General features: G+C 38.5%; 1 protein-coding gene across 9 annotated transcripts in view; it reads left to right on the top strand.

The window, feature by feature from the left end:
• mettl16 (methyltransferase like 16) overlaps window positions 1–25,747 on the top strand; it is a 111,811-nt gene that overhangs the window by 72,933 nt on the left and 13,131 nt on the right. For all 9 annotated transcript variants that reach the window (XM_041196971.1, XM_041196972.1, XM_041196976.1 and 6 more), the window contains 2 exons: window positions 9,656–9,725; window positions 10,658–10,747. In XM_041196971.1, the coding sequence (XP_041052905.1) occupies window positions 9,656–9,725; window positions 10,658–10,747 (160 nt within the window). The remainder of the gene's footprint in view (window positions 1–9,655; window positions 9,726–10,657; window positions 10,748–25,747) is intronic.

Below are 25,747 nucleotides of genomic sequence, written 5' to 3'. Positions count from 1 at the left end.
GACGGAGATATTATTGGTTCCTAAGAGTCATGGCAGTGCAGGACATTGCAGCAAGAATTCTGCCATTCTACCCTGATTGTGGCATTTCTATGAGTTTAAAAGAGTAGATAGCCATCTCACCAGAATATTGCTGAGGTGCTGAACTGCTGAACATAACAGCAGACCAAACAAAAATGCCCGTTTTAAAAAAAAAAATAGAAAACTTGTCACTACTTGTTTGATGCTCTTGGCCTGACTGAGATTGTAAATTAGTGTCATTCATTTTTTAAAATGTTTATTTAGAGTCACAATAAATCAACAATTCAAAACAATTTTTAGCAAATATAATCAGTATAGTCTTCAGGTTGTAAAGTTGGCATTGCATTGTGCAGAAATGCACTTCACCTCCGCTTTAGACATAACTTGTTCCTGGTCACTTCCATAACCTTTACAGCAAAAATAACAAAACAGCAACTTGTATTTATGTAATAAAGCTAATGTAGAAAAATATCCTAGAGCACTTCACAGAAGGCTTATTGTAGCTTTGAAACAGCAGTTGAATTAATATTTGTATTATAGTGGAAAATATACACCAAACACTGCTGAAATCAAATGGAATTGGATCTGGAAACATTGCCCTTAAAAGATTTATAAACTTCAGCTATTCAGCAAGATCATATTTAACTGAGCTTCATAAACTTGTAAAAGTTAATGCATTGTTTGTTGCAAAAGGTATTAACATTTGGACTTCAGATGGATTTGAGTGGACAATTAAATATTTTCTCCTGCAAGGGCCAGTTAATTGACATGTAATTGCTGGTTTTAGCCATAAGCTCTCAGATCACAGTCCCTGCTGCTAACAGCTGCCTTTGTTTTCATTTTTTGTTGAACTGAGTGGAGGAATTTATGAATCATTTTGTACATCAATGTGAAGTAGACATTATCTGCTACTAAGCAAATAATTTGTTCCCCAGTTCATTAGATAGCACCTTCTCTTTTATCTTGATAAAGGCTAATGAGAAAATTATGATTTGTGAGACATGCTCACCGAAATAAAATATTAAAATTTTAATGTATCATGGTAATTTTCCTTGATCACCACATGGGCCTTTTCCGCTTAGAACTCAATGTAAGATATGTCAGTCTCATTGTGATTGGATCATGGCTGTTTACTATTATGAAAGATTGAAAACAGAAAAATTCTGGAATCTCTAATAAAATCAGGGATCACAGAAGATACAAAATTCTAACAGAGGCTGTCACCTGAAATGTTAACCGTCTCTATTTTCAAATGCTTGACGGACTTGGTATGTACTTAAAGTATGTTTTGGTTGTTTGTTGCTGGGTTAAAATCCTGGAGCTCCCTAACAGCACTGTGAGTGTATCTACACCACAGTGTCTGCAGCGGTTCAAGAAGGCAGCTCACCATCATCTTCTCAAGGACGATTGGGGATGAGCATTAAATGCTAGCCTAGCCAACGATGCCCACATCCTGTAAATTAATAAAAGAAATGTCATGCTTAATACCTTTCACACCCGGACACAATCTAAGTGACAGAAATTTGAAACCACTGTTGAAGGCAATTTGAAAACTTGCCTGATTATTACATCGTGTGACTCCAAATGTTAATGAATTTAAGCCAAATGAACTGTATGTTACATGCTCACAAATTCTTTACGCTAATGCATCATCTGATAATCTACTTGCTTGTCAATCTATCATACGAAACAATGGAATAAAAGTAAAATTCTATGGATGTTAGAAATCTGAAATATAAACAGAAAGTGCTGGATATACTCAACAGGTCTGGCAGCGTCTGTGGATAGAGAAACAGAGTCAACATTTTGAGTGAAATATGACGTTGCGAATAAATGATTTTCAACTTGAAATATTAACTCTGTTTCTCTCTCCATGGATTCTGTCAGACCTGCTGAATATTTCTAGCACTTTCTGTTTTTAATACAAAATGCTGGACTGAGATGACAGCCACAAATATGTTTTTGTTCAACTACAAATGAGGTGCACAGTGAGTTGATAATTAAAACACTATAGATTCCAACTTTGCCTTAATGCATATATCTTACTTTGCAAAACTGAACATTCCTCAGACCTAACTTTGGTTCCTGAATATTTCAGCAACATGCTATAATTGTGTGCTTAGAAAAGTATAATAGGATATATGATACAACAGTTTGTATATTTGTTAACTATTTCAGTTATTAAGTATAGTACATATTAAAGTAACTCATAAACACTTGTTACAAAGCCGTCATTAAGAAGTCAGTTATTTTTCAGCAACTCCATAGTGTGTTCTAGAGCATTTTTTGTTTTCAGTTGACATCTCCAACTGGCTGTTCTTGAAGGCAATTTTTAATTTCAGGAGCAACATCATGATAATAAGAAAATGCACTATTCAGAGCAATGCAAAGAGAAAGCTGTGTAAGAGCAGGCTCTAACCCTTACTAGCATTTTGAGATGAACAGTAAAACAGCATAACTGCGGTTGAAATTTGCAAACGAACGTCTGGAGATCAATGAGTTGTGACAGAATTCTCAGATGTCAGACCCTTTCATGCCTGCTTTGCCTTCTCCAATCAAGGTCTGTGACACAAATCTGTTGTAAAGCTTTTTATCTGTCTCATTCATTTGTTACTGAGAAGCTGCCTATTTAGGTCATACTATAGCAGTTTGCAGCTTAAAGCTGACGAGTAGAAATAATTTTACCAGTGAACTTGTACAGTTTAAAAAAAAAGTACAGCTTTACAATTCTAATTATAACCTTTTTCTTTTTTAAAAAAAAGTAGTTAGCAGCAAATATGTGACTTTCACTCATTGATTCCTGCTGAAAGCTGTAAATCCTTAACTGATGTGATCATCTACTGTTGTCAGCTTTCTAATTTTGCCCCTGTTTCCTGACCAATTGATGTTTTGACTCCTCAGTTTTGTGCATTTGGTTGGTTCCTTCTGGTGCCTCATTCAAATGGCCAATTGTCTTATGTAAGAATTTACACTAAGTATTGGCAGCCTAGCTATATCACAGACAAGCACTAAGCTGGCCCCCCCACCCCTGTCTGACTTGACATCCACATTATGCACTTCCAGTAGTGAGCATTGGCTAAAGATAAGGAGTGGGAACTGTGGCCAGTATTTCACTCCCTAAAGTAAGTTACTGAGGTGCCTTAAGCTCACTTAACTCAGCACACACCAAATGTTATGGGCATTCCACATCTACGTGGTACACATTGAATAAACTCACTGAGCCATCAGGTTTATATAAAGTTAATAAATATTTGAAGCCGGAAAAGATAACAGGGTCATGTGGAGAGCACTGGGTTATAAGATTAGTTCTGAATTGCCAATTGCTATAGCAAAGAGCACAAGGACATGATTGGCCAAATAGCCGCCTTTTGTGCTGGAAGCTTAACATTATGTTAAGCATAACTTGTGTAAAATTTAGGATTCATAAGACAATACTGATGAAATGCAAAACTAAAAGAAAAATAGCTTTGATATAAATTTAGTTTAAATCAAATGTTAATTGAATTCACTGTTACTATGCTCCCACTTGCTCTTACACATGTCTTCTCATGCACTCACTCATTCTTGTGCACTCATTCTTTTTATCTTCCATTTCACTTTGCACACATGCTTTGCTATTCATTTGATCTCAAGGCTGAGAAACGTATATAGGGTCAAAATACTCAAATGCTTCATGCTGCATAATTTCCACATTTTTCTTCTAACCCTGGAGAACCCAGCAGAATGTATGTATGTAATTTCTGCTGCCTGTCAACTTTAGGTTGAAATGTCAACTACTGCCATGGCTTTTCAGAAAACTTAGTAAGTGTCACTGCCTGGCTACATCATCTGTCTCAAAAGCACATATTTCATTTATTGAGTAAATTAGAAAAATTTTTAAAATTGAACTAATGCCGGTTCCGGGTGATGGCTCGTTACAAGCATCATTCTTTCTCATCACATTTATCTTAAGAAAACAATTTTTGCTAATTATAAACCAAATCTTTCTTCCTGTCTCAGTGTCTTTTTCTATTTTTCTTTTTTTTGTATTTCCTGTTTTCATGGACTTCTATACTTACCTTGTTATCATCTTCCCTTTCTCTTCACTACATCTTTCTTTGGTTCTATATATGTTTTTTGTGGTACTGTTCTAGTAAACTTCCAGCTGTGTTTTTCTCCATTTCCACGGTATAATTATTGGGTTGTTTCATTAACACAAATAGCACATAGAACATTATAGATGCAAGAGTGGCAGATGAGAATATAATGTAAATTGGGAAGTGCTGGGGTGGGAATGGGGATTTGATGAACAAAAGCCATTCAATAAGAGCATGGCTGATCTGATTGTGGTCTCAACTCCACTTTGCTATCGGCCCCTCATAACCCTAAGTGCATAAATAATTGAAAGCTACCTCACAGATGCAAGAAGCAACTAGAAGAGTTAACAGGATATTGGGCTTCATCACGAGTTTAGAAAAATTTAAAAAAAGGAAGCACTACTGTACTACTGTTGCTGCTCAGACTTCATTCTGTTCTGTTTTGGTCATTCCATTTTAGAATTAGTCTCGTTATGATTCACACAGGAAAGTACTTGATTGAAGAACCAAGCATTGAGAAGTTGCATTCATTTGGATTATATTCTCTGGAAAAGAGATGGCTAAGGGGTAATCAAATTGAGGTTTTTAAAGAATTAAGGAAATTAACATTTTATCTGATAAGGAAGTCCAGAATAAAGGTATATAATAGAAATAAGAAAGAAAAACTTGCATTTATATAGTGCTGTTTGTATCCTCGGTATGTCCTAAAGCTCTTCAGAGCCAATAAAGTACTTTTTGAAATAGTAGTCATTGATGTAACTTAGGAACATTTTATTAAAGCAGTTGAAACTGAATGCAGGACATATTTCCTTGCACAGCATTGTGAGAACATGGAACACATTGCCCAACAATGCCATGAAGGCAAAGTCAATTTATGGGAAACAGATCCTTGGGGATTATGGGTATTAAGAATTATGGAGAAAAGGTGGGGAGTTTGAAGCAAAAAGTGTTAGCATGGCTAACAAAATGTTGTCGCAAGGCAGAGCTGATTTTCCTGTGTTGAAACGTATATATATCCCCGATAGTATTTCAGACAGATATTCAAATTTATGCTTAATTTGAGTTTAGTCATAAAAGACAGAACTGCAGTCTACTCATAATTCAAAGTTTCATAATTCACATTATCTAAAGTTTTTAAGACTAAAATATCACTGCATTATTTACATTGCTTAACTCAAATTATTGGATAATTCAAATCTTAGTGCAAAATAAAATTTTGAACTTCCAGCAGCAGACAGTACCAAAAACCTTAATCACCAACACTGTGGAAAGTTTTCAGAGCATTAAGTTAACAGTCAAGAACCCAAAACAGGTGATGGACAGATATTTTGAGAAAGATCATCAACAACTTTCATGACTCACCAGAAGGTGGTGTTAAAATAATTTCCTTCTTGGCAAACAGCTTGCGTAATTCTAATGACCCTTCATAGAGGATCATCTAAGAACACTTTTACTGGAGGGTGCAGAGTAAGAAATAGGAATGGTTAATAGAGGTTAATAAGAGGTTTTTGAAGGGAACAAACAAGGAAAAGTGGTTAGCCGAAAGCATTCAGGACAGCAGAATCAAAGCGACTGACAGATCATTGCCAGTGGACAGATCATTGCCATTGGAGAATAGAGGAAAAGAGGACTATGCAGTAATCCTGGCCAATAGATGTGGGCGTACAGTTACAGTAGTTCATTTGGCATGGTAAGCGATCTTGGAACATAGGAATATGGGACTTAGGAGCAGGTGTAGGCCATTCAGCTCTTTGAGCTAGCTCTGCCATTCAATAAGATCATGGCTGATCTGATTGTGGTCTCAACTCCACTTTGCTATCAGCCCCTCATAACCCTGGACCCCCTTATCTATCAAAATTTGTCTAACTCTGCCTTGAATAAATTCAGTGACTCAATCTCCACTGCTTTCTGTGGAAGAGAATTCCACATACTAACGACCCTTTGAGCAAAGAAATTTCACCTCGCCTCTGTCTTAAATGGTAGGAGTTTAGAATTGAGAATTAGGGTCCAGAAGTTGGTAAAGTGGGCAACCGAGAACCAGTGAATCTTGAGAAGGACAGATCTTGTTTGGAATATAAGGGTTTTTTTGCTATGAGGATTAATCCAGCCTAGTTCTGAATTGACTAAATTTGTGGGGAAGAGGTTAGTAATGAAACACTGGAGAAACCTGTAATAAAAGTATGGACCAGTGCTGCATGTGCTAATGAAAAAGTTGCATCCCAGAGCGTGCAGGTGAGAAGATGAGTTGGATTTGACCATGTTTATTTAAAGCTTTTCAGCAATTAAAATTATTCAATGATGCCTTTCAAAAGTTGTAACCACTGAAATAACAGGTACAAACTCACTGGTATGTGATTTTGTATCTTGTTATTACAATTATCTAATTTTATATCTAATTGGTCATTTTTATTGAAGTGGCCTGATCTATTGTAGCCTAAAGGATATGTATCCAGGCAACAATCTGTACAACTTGCATTACAATTTGATGAAGAAAATGCCTCACTTTATGGATGGGGAAAAAAATACATAAAGGAATAAAGGAACAGATGCTGAGCCATGATGCGAGAGATAAGAGTGAGCAAAAGGTTGGTCAAAGATGAGGCTTTTGAGAAGTCTTTGTTTTAAAAGGTGGAGAGGCACGATAGTTTAGGGCTTCCATTTCAGTGAGTAGGACCAAGGCAGCTGGCAGAACAAAGGGAGAATGGGGCACAGAAGGCCAGAGAAGGAGGACAAATGGTTTCAAGTGGTAACATAAGGCTAGAGGAGTTTGTGGAGTTAGAATGGCACAAGGCTGTGGAAGAATTTGTGGATAAAAAAATTTAAAGCCTATTGTGTAAATACCACATATAGAAAATGCATGAAAGCAACTTAAGCTACAGAAGAGTGCAACCTTAGGCAACAAAATTATTTAATGTACACCCAAATGGAACCTCACTTATACGTGTTGTTTATTATTTGTGAAAATTATTCTTGGGATTGGAGTTTTGGCATGGGGCACCAGACGAGCTGCTACAGTTGGGCAGTTGACATTTGAGATAAAAACAAAAAAACTGCGGATGCTGGAAATCCAAAACAAAAACAAAAACAGAATTATCTGGAAAAACTCAGCACGTCTGGCAGCATCAGCGGAGAAGAAAAGAGTTGACGTTTCGAGTCCTCATGACCCTTCGACAGAACTTGAGTTCGAGTCCAAGAAAGAGTTGAAATATAAGCTGGTTTAAGGTGTGTGTGTGGGGGGCGGAGAGAGAGAGAGAGAGGTGGAGTGGGGGTGTGGTTGTAGGGACAAACAAGCAGTGATAGAAGCAGATCATCAAAAGATGTCAACAACAATAGTACAAAAGAACACATAGGTGTTAAAGTTGGTGATATTATCTAAACGAATGTGCTAATTAAGAATGGATGGTAGGGCACTCAAGGTATAGTTCTAGTGGGGGTGGGGAGAGCATAAAAGATGTAAAAAAAAAAAAAAATTTTTAATTTTTTTTATAATGGAAATAGGTGGGAAAAGGAAAATCTATATAATTTATTGGAAAAAAAAGAAAAGGAAGGGGGAAACAGAAAGGGGGTGGGGATGGGGAGGGAGCTCACGACCTAAAGTTGTTGAATTCAATATTCAGTCCGGATGGCTGTAAAGTGCCTAGTCGGAAGATGAGGTGTTGTTCCTCCAGTTTGCGTTGGGCTTGACTGGAACAATGCAGCAAGCCAAGGACAGACATGTGGGCAAGAGAGCAGGGTGGAGTGTTAAAATGGCAAGCGACAGGGAGGTTTGGGTCATTCTTGCGGACAGACCGCAGGTGTTCTGCAAAACGGTCGCCCAGTTTACATTTGGTCTCTCCAATGTAGAGGAGACCACATTGGGAGCAACGAATGCAGTAGACTAAGTTGGGGGAAATGCAAGTGAAATGCTGCTTCACTTGAAAGGGGTGTTTGGGCCCTTGGATGGTGAGGAGAGAGGAAGTGAAGGGGCAGGTGTTGCATCTTTTGCGTGGGCATGGGGTGGTGCCATAGGAGGGGGTTGAGGAGTAGGGGGTGATGGAGGAGTGGACCAGGGTGTCCTGGAGGGAGCGATCCCTATGGAATGCTGATAGGGGGGGTGAAGGGAAGATGTGTTTGGTGGTGGCATCATGCTGGAGTTGGCGGAAATGGCGGAGGATGATCCTTTGAATGCGGAGGCTGGTGGGGTGATAAGTGAGGACAAGGGGGACCCTATCATGTTTCTGGGAGGGAGGAGAAGGCGTGAGGGCGGATGTGCGGGAGAGGGGCCGGACACGGTTGAGATTTGAGATGTTCACTTGAAATTATTAAGAGGTGTGCCTGACATTAGAACAGATGCTGACAGAGCAGTCAGTGATTTGAATCTTTGAAATGTTGAGTGGCAACAGTAAACAAAGACACAATTTGTGACCGAAGCATAGATTTTCTGTGGACTCATGGTCCCATCCTTTCTATCTTCGTTTCTCCCCTATTTTATTTCCTATTGCTTGAAATCCCTTGAGACTCCTCTGGATATTTGCTCTACTTTCCTTTATGGTTATGGTGCTTTTGTGTTGGTGAGATCTTTGAGCATGTTTATATGTACAAGTATTGACTCTTTCAAAAAAAATTGGTTTAGCAACAGTCTGTGAAACTGCTCCCCTGAATGTACTTTAAATAAAATTTCCAGCTTGGCATTCTGTGTTTGATTCTGCTGTATTACTAGAACTAAATCAGAGGTGTGAAATAAATTTGTTTCTTCTTTTAACTCCTGATTTTGTTGTATCGGTCGGTTGCATGTACAAGTGTGGAAAGTTCAGAAACAGTCTTGCTATGTAACTCCATTTTTTGAAATGTTTGTATATTTTGAGAGGGAGAATGAGAGTTAGAGCATATGGGCGTCCTCTGATCCTGATGTTTTTCAGTCTAAATTGGGGGCAAACCCAATTTCTGCTCTACATTGAGCCATAAGGGTAGGGATGGAGGGGAAAGTTTGTATATTATACTATAAATCCTAAAATTTTAGGAATATATAGAGAGGAATGTTGTTTGTTCTATGACTCTCTAACTGTCATTGGCAAATATATGACACAAAATAAATTGACAATTCTAATTGGTTCAGTCGGAAGCTTGGTGATGTGATTGAATCTGATTCTGTGGTTTGATTGGTCAACCCACTGGCATTTTCTTAAAAAAAAATTAAAATTTTCTGTGTGAGAATAGCTTCCATTATAAATTCCTGTGTCCACGTTCCCCTCAGCAAGTGTTGCTCCGTCACCTCCATTATAAGAAAGGTATAATAATTACATGACAAGTTTACATAGGTAGTTTTCATTAGATATGAATACAGGTGTTGATAAAGGAAAAAGCATATTCAGACCTAATTTTTCAATAGATTGAAGATATATAAATAACAAACACCCTGTTGTCAGTGTGTAAGAGTATAAAGAGAGTCCAAGGAATGGCTAGAAATTGATGTGCATTAAAGAGAAATATACACACAGAACTTACTATCTCAGTTCTTTAAGCTGGGGCACTGGGGCATCTTGGATAGTATTTACTTGCTAACCTGATTTCCCTATTTCTAGATGGTACAGCTGCATGTTGGGAAAGAAATGCAGCTTGGCTCCTTTGAAAGAAGAACTTCGACAACAAGAGGTAAGAATTGGGATTTGTATGGGAAGGGAAGGAAGAAAAGTGGTTGGGCTATACTTTATTAAAAAAATCCTACTTGCCATTCTGCCAAGCAATTAAAATAGTTTAAAAACATCTGAGTCATTGGAAAATTTGGCAGATCTGGAATGCAAATACTAACACTTAAGATGAATTGAGCATCTTTGACTTATCATTAATGGCTTATCTTGTAGTTCTGAGTTCCCCAAATAATAGCTTAAATTTACAAAGTTTTGATTGGCTATGTTGTACTTCTTATGAGCAAGGTGGAATGTTCACTCCATTGACAGTGTTCATTGAGATCTGTTTAATGGGACACTGATTTGTGCTTATGATGTCCCCACATGATAAATTTCATATCTTTTGGGCAATAAAAAAGAAGCATGGAGTGAACGCAAGGCATTTTGCAAAGTGAGAAGTTTAATGGCACCACTCTACCTGCCGTCAGATTGTTGGAGGACTTGGGGTAAAGGTTGTTTACCTGACTTCTCAATTGGCTTGTGTTTGATATAAGATAATTCCATTTTTAGAAAGGGACAAATTTAAGAATAATAAAGTCTCTCGGGTTTTAGAGGATGTGCACCCTTTATAAGCCATTCTGCAGACATGTAAACAAAAATACTGGTGTCTATCCCAGGATTTAATTATGAATAATTTAAATTGACTAGTTGAAGGCACACTGTCCCCTCTGAATGATATGCTTCTTTGTATACATATGGATGTAAATTTTTTTTTGCTAAGTATTGGTTATCTTGTGCTAAATAGTACTCCACTTTGGAATTTAATTTGCATTTTTCACTGAATCTGTCGTTGATTGACATAACAAAAATTGGCATCCCTGGGCTAAATGCACCAGTTAATTTGCAATCAGTCAAGCTTTTGTTTTTGTGTCTAAGCACCTGCTGTATGTCATCCAGGTCCCTAAAGTCACCCACACTGAATTCTGTCAAGGACGAACCATGAGGTGGGCTTTGGCATGGAGTTTTTATGACGATGTAATTATGCCTGTAAGTATTGCATGCAGTGAGTCATAATCAGTCCTCAATCTTCTATTCCAATTTAAAACACAATGGAAGGTGACAACCAGGGTAAAATATTTCAATGATCAAACTTCATTTATTATGTAGAGTTAAATGTGTACTGTGCAGAAGAGAATACATTATTATTATGCTCTTCTAAGCCCCATCTTTAGCTTGCTGTGGTGTAAACTTTATATTTAAACATTAAAAAGTTAATGCAAAATACTAGAACCTTGTTGCCACTGAATTTTGAGTGTACCAAATGGATTCTGGTCTAGTTGTGGACTGAGGCTATCCTTTCTCGCTTACTGAATGGGCCCAAGCTTGTTTGTGGATTGAGGCTATTCTTTCTCTTCTGCTGATTGGGTCCTGGTCCAGTTGTAGTTAGAGGCTGAATAATGTGACAATATTAAATTTATGTAGACTGCAAAGTCTAGGATTAATGGCACATGATGTATTAATTATTCAACATCAAAATTTATATTTATTGAGGATTACAGAAATGTTTAGTAAGATGTCGAAGAATATATAATTTCTTTTCTAGGCATTTTAATGTAATCCCTAAAGGAATTTTGTTTTCATATTTTATTCAAACTGAATCCTACATTTTGCCATTTTAGTCAGCTATCAAATAGGCTATGCAGAGCCTTCTATGTACAATGATTGCTGCTATTTACATAGCACCTGTAATTTAGAAAAATATCCCCCTGCACTTCACTGATCCATGAGAAGTAAGTATTTATTTGCTGCCTAGAGGGGAAAGAAAATAGATTTGAATCCTAGCGTCTTCTAAAATGCTTGGCCAAATATCCAGAATAAATATGGCTTGATAATCTCATCCAACTTTTCAAACACAGTTAAGTTGAACTGCTGGGTCAGAGTGAGCAATTGTAAATATACCAGTACACCACTTATTAACAAGAACAATAGTGTCAATATCTACCTTAGCCACTCACTCTGTCCAGCCTTCTTATTTAACGTTCAGATTAAGGATTATGCATGCTTAGAAATGAAATGAAATAATTTTGTTTCTTCCCAAGAGAAGAGGGATTGCAGTGATAAGGCATCATTTCATGAATTGACTAGTTTTACCTTAATATACATCTTCCAATACATTTCTGTTCAATACATTTGGCTCCTTGAGGTTTAAACTTAACTAAATAGCATTTTAATATAAATCATAACAAGATCCTTCTCCAATAAAATAATCAAAAATCCCAAAACATGACAGAGTATAGAAATTTATGACATGTTTTGATAAGTACATTTGGGAAAAAGACTATTTTCATTTGTCATTGAGTTCGTACCTGGAAATTATAAATGTCAGGTCATTGCTAGAATAATTTAAGGAGCAATTAGGAAATTTTTTTTTTAAGATTGGTGATTTAGACCTGAAATGCTGTACCGCAAACCATGGTGGATGAATAATCCATAATGGCTTTCAAAAGTGAGGTGGATAGATATTTGAAAAAAATTTAGAAAGGTGTAGAAAAGAGCGGGGAAATTAGACCAAATGATCCCTTTCTGTGATGTTAAGTTCTATGTTTCACCTTTTTGAAAGATTCTTGAGTTCAAATTAAAGCTTTAGTTCCTTACATCTCACTTTTTGATACGCTAACTCCACCTTATACCACAATGTTTGCTGTAACATACACATTCTGATGAAGATAACATTTGAATACACTTGGTATTACATTGTAATCTATAACATGCTTAAATTTTTAAACAGCAACAAGGAGAATTGGCTGTTTAAAACCACGTGTTTCCAATTTATACTCCCGCAATGCAGCTGCTTCTATGAAGGCACTTTTTCTCACTGTTGTGAGTTATGATTCTTGCTAGAAATGGATGTTCCGATCACCAATAAGTGCAATAAATTACCCAAGTCATAAATGGGCTACTTGCAGAAATACACTACCCTTTATTCACTCTTAGAATCCCGTGGAAAATCTTCCTCTAATTTGAGCTCCGAAGTAACACTGAAGCATACAGCCATGGAGGTGTTGGAAAGCAATCATTTTAATTCAGTGTTCATTGTTGTATGACTGAGCACACGTTTGCCATGATCATTATTGTACCTGATTTTGCTATAGCTTGCATACATGGTTACCACATTGTTCAACAAATATTGTATTGGACCATCGCAGAGTATTTTGATGCTGCTATGTTTTTGAAATTTGCCACTATCTATCTCTCCCAATTCTATTTACCTTTTTCTTGTCTTCCCAGCTGTTAGTTGATATGAATGGGAGGGATGGGTGGGGCAGATTTACAGTAACCAAAATAACAATTCTTTGGGTGTATTCCCAATTCAATAAACTGGTTTCTCCAAAGACTCAAGAATAACTTTGTTTAATTTTTGTGCTTATTTAAATTTAAAAACAAAGGGTGACCACATAATGATTAAAGATACCTTGCTCTGAGTTTATCATTTTTGAAAGCTCCGATCTCTGTGTCCAATCAATCACTTAACTTCATTATCCTCTGTGAGATTCCCTATACTATTTGGAAGAGACAAATAGGGATAAAGCACAAAAGATTTTTTAATTAGCCTAGGATTGTACTGTTGAAGAATCTCTTAACACTCTGTTTCTTTCTTCCATTCATAATATTAACTCAATAATAGCATGAGCAAAATTTCTGAAGAGTAACAGCACAAAATAGGATGCTTGTATGAGTCACATAGACAGCCTTGATCTCAAAGGCTTTAATGAAAAGACTGTTCTGGTTTTGTAAGAGTTTTAAAGATTGGTTCATTATCAAGTAATGCAGACGTACACTTAACCTAGAAAATGAATTTCTTGTTTAACAGAAAAAAAAATTGCATGCAGATTCCATTACTGTTGCCATGACATGTGGCATCTGTCCCAGGAAGGAGTTCAGTATCCTAAATGGCCATCTTTGATTGAAGAAACATTGTTTTGCTGGCGTTTTTAATGTTTTTTTTAAATTTACCATTTTTACAATATCTAATGTTACGAGTAGCAAATCATATTGCAGTTTTGTATATAATGTGAGAGAACTGTGGTGGATGTGCTGTCTCCTGACTAATTTATTTGTCATAATTTGCAGAATGTTCATTTTACCAAAGAACAGTTTAATTAAGTTGTACTTTTTTTTAAAATTTCCCTTTTCGTTTTTTTGCTCTTCCCTGAAAGCATTAAAGTCAAAACTATGATATGGTTCTAAAAGTGATGAGGGCCTTCTGGTTACCTGCCCAAGTTCCTGTCCCTACTTTGTGATCCTAGGCCATTCGTCCCAGAAGATTATTCTCTTCTATGCTAGATAGGATAGGGACCTCACAGCCCTGTACAGTAGTGTCCATAACAAGGGTGATTGGATACCCTTGCCTGAGGATACTGCCACTATTTAACATGTCACAATAACCTGAGCTTCGTTTGGCCACTTTGAAGCTGATTGGAACCTTTCTGATCTATACGGTATTGTATAATTTAACAACTGAGCCATGGAGTGGAGTTGTCAATTTAATCTTCTTCTTTTGTATTAATACCCCTCCCCCTACCCCAATGTGTGTACATGTTCAAGCACACACATCCCACCCCCTGCCCACAAACAGTACTTTGTTGCCCTTTCAAACCTGGCTGCTACAAAGCAGAAGTGATGCCATACAAATTTTCAACCATAAACCTAACTACTGTACCAAGAAGTGATAAATTACAGAGACTTTTTCTGACAATAGGTTTGTTTTGTATTAATGGAGAAATGCAACATGGATTTTAGGTTTACTTTTGTTAGCTCTTATCCTGCTTTTTATAGTGTACTCTGTACCCTGATGTAAGATAATGGGAAGTGCTGTTAAATTTCACAAACAGTTTTCTGATTGCACTATTTTTCTTCCTAGAATTTACTGGAATATTAAGGTTTGCAGCAGTATTTGTGCTGCTTGGCAAGTGCTGTTTTTTAGCAGCCTTCAGTTACAGAGAGAAGCCTCCTGTGGTACTTCTGCCTGTTACTGTATTCCCCCCGGGCACAGTGTGGGATTCCCAGGCTTGTTAGTGTTTGTGTTACACAGTCTGGAGCTGCAGTGGCACACCAGCTGATGCATGTTAGCTGCTTTGCAAATTAATGAGGTTTCCTTTTGGTACTCTTTCTTTCTCCCAAACCTCTTGATTTTTTAAAGATAAAGATTATATATGTCATTGCTAGGACCGTATCATCATAGAGGCTCTTCTAATGGGGTAGTTTGGCCATATAATGTTTGGAAATTAGGGACTCCTCCTGCTGTCTGGGGACATAAGTCCTTGTTAGTTTGGACTCTGATTGATATCTAAGCATGACACCAGGTTTAAAGTGAATTTAGGTGATTGCTAAAATGACCTTGACATAGCAACATCTACCAGTCATGTCTCCAGTAAAAACCTTAGTTGTAACATCGTATTTCTCTTGGGTCAGGACATGAGATGTATAGCTTTTTTTCAAAGCAGTGTATTAAAGAAAAAATTACCAAAGCCTGAAATGGGTCCTGAAGGTATTTTGATACTCAAAGCAAGCATTTAGCAGCACATAAAGGAAAGAGAGAAAGAGCGACACTAATGATTTTCCAGTATGATTGAGAGCACCCAGTGTGAATTTGGTCTCGTAGTAGAAGACTGAAAAATGAGGCAATTGTTGATATAATTAAAGAAAATTTTTAATGCCTTTTGCGTACTTAACTCATTTAAAATAAGTGTACCATCTGTCCCATTCGCTGGACACTGAATATTGAGCACAGTTACATTTTTATCATTAATAAACACATCAAAACAGGAGAAGCTGACATTTGTCAGTCTGGGTAGCAGCATGTTGTTAATAATGCATTCCCTAGCCTTCCATTAGATGCACTTAACCTGCTACCAGAGTGCTGGTGGTTTCTGATTCGCAGTAACCCAGCAACAGTTCCATGCAGTGCAGTTGATGTGCACAGCGATTAGTAATCTTCTCAGGGGGATTTTTTTTCTCTTTGACACACTCACCTTCTAAAGACCCAGAATCAGGATAGGCTGCCAAGAAAAAAGAAAGAAACAGAGCAAGTTAGGCAGAAAAATTGGCCTAGTTTCCCCCCCTTCACGTGGGCGGTAGCTGAAATCTCCTGACACTGTTGTTTTTAGTCTCTTAAAAGATAAAAGAAGATGCATAAGTGATGAAGGAATGACAGCAGCTTGGTGGTTGATTCATTTTCTGTTTTGGAAAAACTTTGTTTTTCTTCCTGATCTGCCTGGGCCTTACACCAACTGCAAGCAAACAGCCTTCACCCAAAAAGGCTTCAGGTCAGATATTTTTGGCTGTTTAGGTCAACGTAAAAGAAAGGCACCATTCAAAGTATCTTTGAGTCTTGGCCAAGCTTTTCTGTGCGATCTAGAACCACCTAAAACATTTTTGTGCCATTCTGCACCAATTAACCTTGGTGACTTTTGTGAGGCATTGCAGGTGCAGAATGGCACACTCATTCGACACAATAGTCCTTTTACTCAAAGTATTTAATTGAGTGAAGCACTTGGAGATATTTCAATAATGTAATGTGGGTGTTGTATATACATATGCATATATGTCTTTCCATCTTCACTGGGTACTTATGAGTTCCCCTTCGATTGTTTTTTTTAAAGAAGCATCTGACCTACCCTCAGGTAACAGCAACAGGCCAAAATCACGATTTCAGTGGCATGAAGAATTGAACTTTCTCAACATACCACCCACATCATTTTCACAACCATATGTTAAATTCCATATTTTATTATTTTTGAATAATTGAAATTACAGAGCATCATACCAGTACTAATGCTACCATTTTAACCAGAGGTATTTACTCATTAAAATCATGCAGCACAGCAGGAGGCCATTTAGCTCATTGTTCCTGTGTCACTTCTTTGAAAGACCTATCCAATTATCCCACTCTCCTGCTCTTTCCCCTTAGCCCTGGAATGTGAACAGTTCTAATTTCAGTGAGTTGAGAAAGAATCTGGCCCAAGTAGATTTGATCAAAGTTTGGTAAGTAATACACTAAATGAGCAATAGGAGGGCTCCAAGGAAGTGATGGTTTAGGTACAGACTGGACATATTTCCGTGAGGGAGAAAAGGAAGGACATCCAAAGTTAGAACTCCCTGGATGACTGAAGATATGGAGATTAAAATGGAACCCAAAAAGGAAGCTTCGATAAATGTCATAATCCAGTAGAAAACCAAACCAGGTACAAAAAGTTCAAGGAAGAACTGAAAAAGGGAGTAGGAGGAGCTAAGGAGTGTATGAGAATAGATTAAAAGGGAACCCTAAAGCATTTTTATAAATCCATAAAAAGTAAAAAAGAAGGATTGGATTGATTAGGCACCCAAAAGGAGACCCTATGGCTGAGGTACTAAATGAATACTTTGCATCTGATTTCATTAAAAAAGATAACTCTGCCAATTTCACAGTAAAGGAGGAAGTAGAGAAATTGGTAAGGATAAAAATAAGGAGGAGGTACTTGAAAGGTTGGTAGCCTTCATAGGGAATGTATGACGTAGAGAGGGCAGGTATTGAGGCCCTCTGGTCAGATTTTCAGGAGCCAGGGAGGAAGTTTAAAAGAAAGTAGGACTTCAAAGGTAGTAATCTCTGGATTACTCCCAGTGTCATGCAGTAGGGGGAGTAAAAATAGGACGATAGTGAGGATCAATGTATGGCTTAAGGTGTGGTGTAGGAGGGCAGGCTTCAGATTCTTGGGGCATTGGGATCAGTTTGGGGACTGGAGGCACCTCAACAATATTTGGCTCAGTGTCCTCACGGGGGGGTTCTCTAGTGTGGATGGAGTGGGTTTAAACTAAATTAGCCGGGGTTAGGAGACTAAAATTTAGAAGTTGAAAAGAAAAACCATAGTACTATAGAAAGGTTACGGTGCAGAAAGAGGCCACTCAGTCCAACATATCTGCGCCAGCCATAAAGAGAAAAAAGAAACTAGCCACTCATTTTAATCCCACTTCCCAGCACCTGGTCCGTAGCCTTGCAGGTTACAGAACTTCAGATGCAGATCCAGGCACCTTTTAAATGAGTTGAGCATTTCAACCTCAATCGTCAACTTAGGCAGTGAATTTCAGACATCCACCACCCTCTGGGTGATAAAGTTTTTCCTCATGTCCCCTCTAATTCTTCTACCAATCACCTTAAATCCATGCCCCCTGGTAATTGACTCCTCAGCTAGGAGAAACAAGTCTTGCCTGTTTACCCTATCTAGGCCCTTTATAATTTTGTACACCTCAATTAGATCACCCATTAGCCTCCTCTGTTTTAAGGAAAAAGCCTAGTCTATCCAATTTCCCCTCTTGGCTGCAATTTTCAAGCCCTGGCATCATTCTTGTAAATCTCCTCTGCATTTTCTGCAGAGCAATTATGTCCTTCCTTTAATGTGGTGATCAGACCTGTATACAGAATTCCAGCTGTGGCCTAACCAGCATTTCATACTGTTCCATCATTACATCTCTGCTCTTATATTCAATACCTCGTCTAATAAAGGAAAGCATTCCATATGCCTTCTCGACCAACTTGTTCATCTGTCCTGCCACCTTCAAGGACCTGTGGACATGCACTCCAAGTAAGGTACATAAAGTGAGAGTGTTGGACAGTACAAGAGAAGGGAGTAGTACCATATTAGATAGGAGCGGAGTAAGAAGGAGTATAAGGAATACAAAGACAGATTCACAATACAGGTATCTAAAAGCATAAAGTGTGGTCAGTAAGGTTGGTGAGCTACAAGTACAAATATCTGTGAGAATATGATGTAGTGATAATAACAGAAATGTGGCTTAAAATGGCAAGAGCTGGGTGTTAATATTCAAGGATATAAAGTGTTCAGAAAAGATAGGAAAGAAAGAAAGGAAGGCCGGGTGGCAGTAATGATTGTCAGCTTCCTTTTTAGTAAATACTGATGTAAAGTACTCAATGTATTCTAGTCTTGCCCTGTATCTCTAAGCATATATCACCCTCTTTATCCCTAATAGGACTCACTCCACATCTTACAACCCACTTACTATTTAAATGCCAGTAGAAGACTTTTGGGATCCCTTTTATGTTGACTCCCATTCTATTCTCATATTCTCCCTCTGTCAGTCTTACTTTCCTCTTCACCTCCCCTCTCAATTAGACATTATAGTGTTGGAAAGAGAGAACGTCCTTGAAGGTGCATGGACAGAATGCATCTAGTTCAAGCTGAGATGCCATTCATTGTACAACGCAGTATGTGAATGCTTTGGTTATTTTACACCTGCACATTGTCACAAGTGGTGCTCCTTTACATCTTATAAGTCCGTCATGTAAGCTTTTTATGTTGGTGTCTGAAAATATTGCTGATTGTGTCACATCTTAAGAATGCATATAAAGCAGCAAATGTGGTGAATGTTCCCTCGTGTATTGTCATATAGGAACGAGCAGCTAACTATACTAAGGATGTTTTTCAGCTACTGAGATGCTCCATAATTCTTATGTATTCTGTGATGTATTAACTGGCCCCAGTTTGTAACAAAACAAATAATACTCAATGCAACATCTATTGCATATACCTTATTCACTAATGGGGATCCTGTATTTTTGAAAAGGGGATTTTGACATGCTCATAACTGTTGTATCTTTATTCTAATGCCTCTCAAATACAGCCTCAGAATATTGCACAGAAAATAGTGAAAGGACCTCACTTAGTAGGATGTTGATATTCCATTTTTAATCTCTTATAAATTTATATTGCATCAGGAAGCAGTTCTCTACTCTTCTCAGGTCCCAGGTGCCATAGAAGCTCACTCCATTTTTTATTGAATAAAGTCCATAGCACCTGAATGGCGTTGTAAACAAATGGAGTACTTTTGAGAGGATATGGAATCTATTCAATATATCCTGAAAATTCAAACGAAGATGAGAGCAAATCCAATTGAACAGCTACTTGAACAGAATTGGTGTCAATCCCATCTGTTGACTATTGGGAGAAAGACCTGTAGTAAACGATGCCTGATGACAATAATGTCAATCTCAATTTTAAAATTACCACTTGATTTAACATCAATTAGCATTTGTGGAGGAAAATTCCAATTTTATGCCAGCCTTTGTGTGAATGTGTTTTCTAATTTGACTTCTGAAAGATCTGGCTCTAATGTTTTGACCAAGCTCCTAGTCCTAAACTCCCCAACTAGCGGAAATTATTTCTCTCCATCTGTCCTATGTGTTCCTCTGTCAAATCACCACATAACCTTCTAAGTTCCAAAGGATACAACCTTAGTTTGTACGTTCTTTCCATCTAATTTAACCCTTAGAATCAGGTATAATTCTAGTAAATCTACACTGCGCTCCTTCCAAGGTGTGATGCCCAGAACCACTCTCGGTACTCCAGGTGTTTTCTGGCCAGGGTTTTGTATAGTTGAACCATGACTTCTATCCTCTTGTATTCTCTTCTTCTAGATATAAAATCCAGTATTCAGTTAGCCATGTTGATTCCCTTCTGTACCTGTTAATGGCATTTTAATGATCTGTGTACATGGACCCACAAGTCTGTTTGGACCTTCATTGTTTCTCCCTTTTCACCATTTAGGAAGTACCTTGTTCTATCCTTTTTCGGCCCAAAGTGGATGACCTCACATTTGCCTGCATAGAAATCAATTTGCCACAGTTTTGCCTATTCTGTCAGTATCTCTATGCTAATTGACAACTGTTCCCATTGTGCATGACATTGTACATTTCCCAATAGCTTGGGAAGAACCTCCTGAATCTAGAAGAAGCCTGGTAACTGCAAAGAACTTCACTGGTTTGTGCAGTTGAGATGAGCCCCTCAGTCCGCCACAGCCAGAAAACCCTTCTTCCTCTGTTTGCATCATTCATGGGAAATGCCTGTTCTGGTTATAGGCGTGGACTCTGAAGGGGGTGATAGGCGTGGTCTCTGAAGGGGGTGATAGGCGTGGTCTCTGAAGGGGGTGATAGGCGTGGTCTCTGAAGGGGGTGATAGGCGTGGTCTCTGAAGGGGGTGATAGGCGTGGTCTCTGAAGGGGGTGATAGGCGTGGTCTCTGAAGGGAGTGATAGGCGTGGTCTCTGAAGGGGGTGATAGGCGTGGTCTCTGAAGGGGGTGATAGGCGTGGTCTCTGAAGGGGCTGGGGTGATAGGCCTGGTCTCTGAAGGGGCTGGGGTGATAGGCCTGGTCTCTGAAGGGGCTGGGGTGATAGGCCTGGTCTCTGAAGGGACTGGGGTGATAGGCCTGGTCTCTGAAGGGGCTGGGGTGATAGGCCTGGTCTCTGAAGGGACTGGGGTGATAGGCCTGGTCTCTGAAGGGGGGGCAGGGGTGGTGATAGGCCTGGTCTCTGAAGGGGGGGATGATAGGCCTGTTCTCTGAAGGGGGGGATGATAGGCCTGGTCTCTGAAGGGTGGGGGTGGGGGGGGTGATAGGTCTGATCTCTGAAGTGGGGTTGATAGGCCTGGTCTCTGAAGGGGGGGGTGATAGGCCTGGTCTCTGAAGGGGGGGGGGGTGGGGGGGGGGGGGTGATAGGTCTGATCTCTGAAGTGGGGTTGAAAGGCCTGGTCTCTGAAGGGGGGGTGATAGGCCTGGTCTCTGAAGGGGGGGGTGATAGGCCTGGTCTCTAAAGGGGGTGAGGGGGGGGGGTGGTGATAGGCCTGGTCTCTGAAGGGGGTTGGGGGGGAGGGGGGGTGGTGGTGATAGGGCTGGTCTCTGAAGGCAGTAGCAACACTTAGTTTCCTGAGCTGCCACTGATGTCACAACAACCATCAGCAGTCTCAAAATAATGAAGTTCTAAAACCAACCATAGCAATGATTTGCTGAAAGTGAATAGTTAAAGAAATGTATGGAAAAAACAATCAATCTTACTTAAAACTTAGTGACAGCAATATCTGGGCAGCAGTATCATCTTGTGCTTTTTTCCCTCATAGAAAGTTAAGATGTCACAAAGAAGAATAATCTCTGAGTTTCAGCTTTATAAATTAAGTAGAGGATTTTTACAGAAAAAAAATTCACAAGAGGACAGTATTACTTCTATTGTATTAATTCATATTCCCATTCTTCACCTTCAATTTAGAAGGAAAGTTACATTTATTTCTTGTGAATGTTGTACTGAGAGTTCAATTTCACTAATCAATTTGTACTCACAGCTAGGATGTCTTTAAGAAATGGTGGATGGCAGGATTCCAGTTGCACTGTTGAATGTCCACTTTTAAGATTGACTTGTCATTGCTGACTTGGTCCTGTTGCTGTATTTCCATTGATTGTTAACTTTACTTACAATGCTATCATAGATTAGTTTTCACAATTAACTTTTAAAATGCCATCTGTATTTTGAATAAAAGGCACAATTATTACCTATTGCTGCTTCTGATTGAATAGATCTTTTGTTTTGTCCTTCTCAAATATCAAGAATAAAAACATGAGAATGAGGCCCTCTGGTGGTCAGCCTTAATTTAGAGCATTTTCTGTGAAGAACAAGTGTTGGAATTAGTGGCATCCTTTTACACAGAAAAGAAAAATTCAGCCAGCTGCTAGTGGTTGTAGCAACCCACAGCACTTAAAAGAGAAATCAATAAAGTGCCAAAATCTGCCGGCCTCAATGACAATCTATTTGTTTTTTTTCTGATAGTAATTAGTCTGGTAGCCACCAAAGGAAGAGCTAGTGGGCGATCACCCTGAAACAATTTTTAGGCAGAGATGATCATATTAAATATTATACCTGGTTGATGATAACTCTCCCACAGATTGCTGAAGAATATAAACCAGTTTCATTCTTGACCTATCTGTAAGGCCTAGTAAACCACCTCGCAGAAACACTGATGAATGAAAAGGGGGGATCAACAAGAACAAAAAAGAAAATGGTAAACAAAGACATAATGACAAATCAATTAAAAGATTAACAGAAATCAGGATAACTACAGCAATTACAGTCTTTCAGTATCCTAAGTTGTGAATCTGGCTACTAAATATTTGGACATCATTAGTCACAAGCAATGCATATTGGACAAGTCCCTGGCACTTGCTGTTGTGAGTCATCTGCTTTACCTCAAGCCTCATGCTATAAAAGATGCAACCTGTCTTATGGGACCAGGAATTTCCATGAGGCAGAACCTGGGTATTATCGTTGTTAGCAAAGAGTACTCAGGAAAAGAAAACTTTAATGCTGCTAAAGGAAGAATATCTAAGCTAATCATTCACAATATCCTTTCTGATTTGATGCACTCTAACTAATTAATGAGTTAGAGGCAAATCATATACAATGCCTAAGTATACAATAGTTGAATTATATAGAGATTTGTTCCATATGGTCTCAACACTTGTGTGCAAATCACAAATTTAATTAATTAGATGTGTCATTAATGATATGCAGTCTGTACTAACAAACTGCATCCTATCATGGTATAGTGCGGCCCCTACCACCACCACCCTCATCCTCACCCAACACTGCAAGTTTCTTATCTGGAAGACTTGACCAGAAGAAGGTAAATAATTCTATTTATGTAAGTGCCATTATGTCTCCCAGAAGCATCTCAAATCCCTTTCATTAATTGCTTTGGAGTTAGGCATTACATATGCCAACCAGATTTAAAAGGGTTATTTATCCCCTTTCTCAGTTCCCAACAGAGAGGGCTATCAAATCTTTGCTAGTGTTGCTCTTGAGGGAGTAGCAGGAGACAATGTCAGTATGATTATCTCCTCCTTGTGCAACATTTTTGTGTTCTTTCCTCTTTGTTTACTTCCCACTGATAGATTGGCCAAGTTGAAGAACTAATGATGCGAGGTGAACTTGTACTAGCGTACATTCTGGTCTAGTGCAGTGATGCAAAACTGCAGTATTACACAGTCCATACCAAAATATAATTTGAAAGATTAGAAATAAATTATAGTTGCCAGGCTGATCTGAATCAGCTGTTTTCAGTCAGAACAGTTGAGTTGATGCTGGTTAGCTATTGCAGTTGGCTTCAGTACCTAGTCCAGAAGGAAAAATCACCAAGGGTTCCTATTCTTAGTTGCTGTTCTACAATCAGGTTTATAAAGATAGATCTATAGATGTTGAGTGAGGACTGCATCCGATCTGGCTGCGGCACTCTCTGCCGTTAAATAGACTGAGCCTTATTCCCTGGAATTTTGAAGAATGAGAGGTGATCTTGTTCAAATGTACAGAATTCTTACAGGGCTTGACAGGATAGATGCAGGAAGGATGTTTCCCTTGGCTGGGGCATCTAGAGCCAGAGGACACTGTCTCCGAATCAGGGGCAAGCCATTTAGAACTGAGATGAGGAGGAATTTCTTCACTCAGAGTGTGGTGAATTTTTCAAATTCTCTGCCCCAGAGGGCTGTGGAGGGTCTGCCGTTGCGTATGTTCAGTACTGAAATAGATAGATTTCTACATGCTAAAAACGTTTGAGGGATTTGGGAATAGTATAGGAAAATGGTTTTGAAACAGATCAGCCCTGGTCTCATTGAATGGCAGAGTGGGTCGAAGGGCTGAATGATCTGCTACTACTCCTGTTTCGTATGTTTTTATTGATTAACATTTGACACTGTCTAGGATCACCTTTAAAAAAAAAGTAACACCTTGAGGGGAGGCTATCAATACCCCAATAAGCGGCAAGATGAAAGAGAATCTATTTGAGGAAAAGGGTTTTCGTAGTTAATGTTCATTTCCACAACCCTCAGTTAAATATGGATTTCTGTTGTGTAATCAGAATAGTTTTCAACAAGTTAGAAGTTAAACCACAACTTAAGCAAATTTTAAAGTGACTCATTTTGCTTTTTCAAAAACATTCACGTCGAGAATACTTGTATGCACTACATGTACGTCTGTAAACACTAGAACACGTTATTCAATTGATTTGTACCAAGCATGATCAACAATTTTCCTGTCATCAGCTGTTGTATTTGCTGTGATGATGTGTACAGGAAACTCGCATCAAACCAAACATTCTTTGAAGAGTGATTTTCTTGTCCTAATCTTATTGCAGTATTCCTATGTATTTTTTATCAAATTATATAATTAATTTTGTGTTATCTGATTAGTTTTGCGTGATCTGATTTTTGGGTTGCTTTGGAAAATAACTACAGAAAACCACGAAAGTAATGTGGCATTTTCTTTTTGACAGTTAACTTTCTTTGGATAAGTGGACTTTTGGAGGTTGGTGTTAGGATTTGCCCCTACTACTCCACACCCTCCTTGCATGGAATTTATCCAGAAAGTTATTGAGTCTTCTAGATCATAGCAAAGCCAGGCTTGACCACCAATCTGCCTCGTATTACCTGATATCAAGAGGTAGGGAAGAAGTGCAAATAGATTAGCACCCCCCAGTGTTAGGGAAAAGAATACCAACTAAGATAACTCTCCTTGGTCGCTATCGTAACAGTCAAATACCATGCAACCCCCAGGTTTATGGATAAATAAAGGCCACTTAATTGAGCCAACGATGGACCCATGCCCCTTTGGCATGAGAGGACAGAGGATTTGCAGAAAAAAGTGAGCATAATTAAAATTGTGCATAGATACATGTATGTAATGTACTGACTCAGGGAAAATTCAACCAAGGTTCCTATTCCTGATTACTATTCAGAGCAGTATGTGAGATATTACTGATATTCCAAGCAGTATTTCCACATATGCTGTTATGCTCAGATTACCTAAACTTAATTCATTTAATACCAATTGGGTCAGTAATGTCTTTCTAACTTTATTTGATCAATGTGGATAACAACATTGCGGTACACTTGTTTTTAAATGTGTATCTGCTGTGCCCTGGCCAATATTTATTCCTCAACCAACATATTACCTGGTAAATATCTTATTGCTGCTTGTGTGAGCTTGCTGTGTGCAAATTGGCTGCCACATTTGCTACACTACAAGAACTTCCATTGGCTGTAAAGCACTTCGGGACATTCAGAGGTATGAAAGGTATTTATGAATACAAGTCTTTTTTTTTCAGTATATGGACTTCTTTTCAAGTTACTTGGGAAATTCGGTAACTGAGTTCAATTTGTATCGGGGCCAGATTTTACTGTCAA

This window comes from Carcharodon carcharias, chromosome 10 (genome assembly GCF_017639515.1).
Source record: "Carcharodon carcharias isolate sCarCar2 chromosome 10, sCarCar2.pri, whole genome shotgun sequence".
NCBI classification, from domain to species: Eukaryota; Metazoa; Chordata; class Chondrichthyes; order Lamniformes; family Lamnidae; genus Carcharodon; species Carcharodon carcharias.
Note: the sequence above shows the minus strand (reverse complement) of the source record. Positions and strands in the feature narration are given on the sequence as shown.